Source organism: Phoca vitulina, unplaced genomic scaffold (assembly GCF_004348235.1).
Source record: "Phoca vitulina isolate PV1807 unplaced genomic scaffold, GSC_HSeal_1.0 scaffold8, whole genome shotgun sequence".
Classification (NCBI taxonomy): Eukaryota; Metazoa; Chordata; class Mammalia; order Carnivora; family Phocidae; genus Phoca; species Phoca vitulina.
Genome location: NW_022589711.1, coordinates 33717325 through 33720543, shown reverse-complemented (window position 1 = coordinate 33720543; position 3219 = coordinate 33717325). Strand labels below are relative to the sequence as shown.

At 37.1% G+C, this 3219-nt stretch overlaps 1 protein-coding gene across 1 annotated transcript; it reads left to right on the top strand.

The window, feature by feature from the left end:
• The first annotated feature begins 236 nt into the window (after positions 1 to 236).
• LOC116633799 (histone deacetylase 2-like) lies at positions 237 to 2870 on the top strand. The gene is given in 2 exon segments (XM_032406500.1): positions 237 to 1414; positions 1417 to 2870. Coding segments are annotated over 2 exon segments (1464 nt in total). The 5' UTR covers positions 237 to 459; the 3' UTR covers positions 1926 to 2870.
• The last annotated feature ends 349 nt before the right edge of the window (positions 2871 to 3219 follow it).

The window sequence follows — 3219 nt, the reverse complement described above, 5'->3', positions numbered from 1 at the left end:
AAATATTCCAAAAGGTAATACACAAGCCCATATGTTTTTACTGGAAAATTCTATCATAACTTTAAGAAAGGAGTGATACCAATTCTTCACAATCACTTCCAAAAAAATAGAAACAAAGTTAACACTTCATAACTCATACTATGAGGTCAGTATTAATAGCAAATTAAATACAGACAATATGAGTAAGGAATATTACAGATTAATATTTCTCATGGACATAGTTTTTTTTTCATCTTTAAGAAATTATCAAATCGAGCCGCGCTCTCGGCCTCTCGGCCGGGCGGTGCCGAGTCCTCCCGGCCCCTTCATCTCCTCCCTCCGGCCAGCCGTTCCTTGCGGGACTGCCACCCCCACCTTCGCCCCAGTCCTTTTCTCTCCCCGCCGAGCCGCGGCGGCACCAGCCGCAGCTTCAGCGGGAGGAGGAGCCGGAGCCCGGAGGCGGCGGTGGCCGGAGAGCCCATGGCGTACAGTCAGGGAGGCGGCAAGAAGAAAGTCTGCTACTATTACAATGGTGATATTGAAAATTATTATTATGGACAGGGTCATCCCATGAAACCTCATAGGATCCGCATGACCCATAACTTGGGGCTAAATTATGGCTTATATAGAAAAATGGAAATATATAGGCCCCATAAAGCCACTGCTGAAGAAATGACAAAATACCACAGTGATGACTACATCAAATTTCTACGTTCAATAAGACCAGATAACATGTCTGAGTATAGTAAGCAGATGCAGAGATTTAATGTTGGAGAGGATTGTCCAGTGTTTGATGGGCTCTTCGAGTTTTGTCAGCTTTCGACTGGTGGCTCAGTTGCTGGGGCTGTGAAGTTAAACTGACAACAAACTGATATGGCTGTTAACTGGGCTGGAGGATTACATCATGCTAAGAAATCAGAAGCATCAGGATTCTGTTACGTTAATGATATTGTACTTGCCATCCCTGAATTACTAAAGTATCATCAGAGAGTCCTATATATTGATATTGATATCCATCATGGTGATGGTGTTGAAGAAGCTTTTTATACAACAGATCGTGTAATGACTGTATCACTCCATAAATATGGGGAATACTTTCCTGGAACAGGAGACTTGAGGGATATTGGTGCAGGAGAAGGCAAATACTATGCCGTCAATTTTCCAATGAGAGATGGTATAGATGATGAGTCCTCTGGGCAGATATTTAAGCCTATTATCTCAAAGGTGATGGAGACGTATCAACCTAGTGCTGTGGTGCTACAGTGTGGAGCCGACTCACTATCTGGTGATAGGCTTGGTTGCTTCAATCTGACAGTCAAAGGTCATGCTAAATGTGTAGAAGTTGTGAAAACTTTCAATTTACCATTACTGATGCTTGGGGGAGGTGGATACACAATTCGTAATGTTGCTCGATGTTGGACATACGAGACTGCAGTTGCCTTGATTGTGAGATTCCCAATGAATTGCCATATAATGATTACTTTGAGTATTTTGCCCCGGACTTCAAACTGCATATTAGTCCTTCAAACATGACAAACCAGAACACTCCAGAATATATGGAAAAGATAAAACAGCGTGTATTTGAAAATTTACGCATGTTACCTCATGCACCTGGCGTCCAGATGCAAGCTATTCCAGAAGATGCTGTTCATGAAGACAGCGGAGATGAAGATGGAGAAGATCTAGACAAGAGAATTTCTATTCGAGCATCAGACAAACGGATAGCTTGTGATGAAGAATTCTCAGACTCTGAGGATGAAGGAGAAGGAGGACGTAGAAATGTGGCTGATCATAAGAAAGGGGCAAAGAAAGCTAGAATTGAAGAAGACAAGAAGGAAACAGAGGACAAAAAAGCAGATGTTAAGGAAGAAGATAAATCCAAGGACAGTAGTGGTGAAAAAACAGATACCAAAGGAGCCAAATCAGAACAGCTCAGCAACCCTTGAATTTGAATGTCTCACCAATTTCAGAAACCATAAAAGAGTGAGAAAATATTGGGAAGAAAATTTTTTTTTTTTCTTTTTGAAGACTTCTGGCTTCATTTTATACTACTTTGGCATGGACTGTATTTATTTTCAAAATGGCTTTTTTTGTTTTTGTTTTTCTTGGCAAGTTTTATTGTGAGTTTTCTAATTATGAAGCAAAATTTCTTTTCTCCACCATGCTTTATGTGATAGTATTTAAAATTGATGCGAGTTATTATGTCAAAAACTGATCTATTAAAGAAGTAATTGGCCTTTCTGAGCTGATTTTCCATCTTTTGTAATTATCTTTATTAAAAAATTGTACTTGGAAAAAAAAGAAATTATTAAATCGAATGGAATAATATATAAAAAGAATTATATACCAGAACAAAGTAGGATTTAATGCAAGTATTCAAGGCTGGTTCAATATTCAAACATTAATCATTGTAATGTACCATATCAACATGCTAAAGAACCAAAATCACATGTCATATAATACAGGTAGAAGAAGCACTTGATAAGATGCAACAGATATTCATAGTAAACATTTTCAGTAAACTAGTAAAAGAAGAGAAATTTGTCACTTGATAAAGAACATCTACAAAAAGCCTACAGATAACATCATACTTAATAATGAGATATTGGGTGGTCTTCTCCTAAGATTGGGAATAAGGCAAGGATGTCCTGTTGTACCACTTCTAATCAATATCATACTGGAAGTCCTAATAATGCAATAAGACAGGGAAGGGAATAAAGTTATACAGATTGGGAAGAAAGATAAAGCCTATGTTTGCAGATGACATGATTGTATATGTAGGAAAAAGAAACATACCTGGACCTAATAAATGAGTATATCAAAGTCACTAGATATAAGGTTCATATGACAAAGTCATTTTCCCCTATATACTAGCAATGAACAATTAGAATTTGAAAATTTAAAAAACATACTTTTTATAATAGCACACAAAAATGAACTATTTAGGTATTAATCTAACAAAATGTCTACAGAACTTACATGTGAAAAACTACAAAGCTTTGATGAAAGAACTTAAAGAAAATCTTAAAAAATGAAAGATATTCTGTTTTTATTGGTTGGAAGACTCAATATTATTAAGATGTCAATTCTTCCTAACTTGATCTACAGATTTAACACAATTCCAACCAACAGCCTATCAAGCTATTTTGGAGATATTTGCAAAGTCATTCTAAAGTTTACATGGAAAAGAGGAAGACACAGAATAACCACCACAATACTGAAGAACAAAGTTGTAGGACT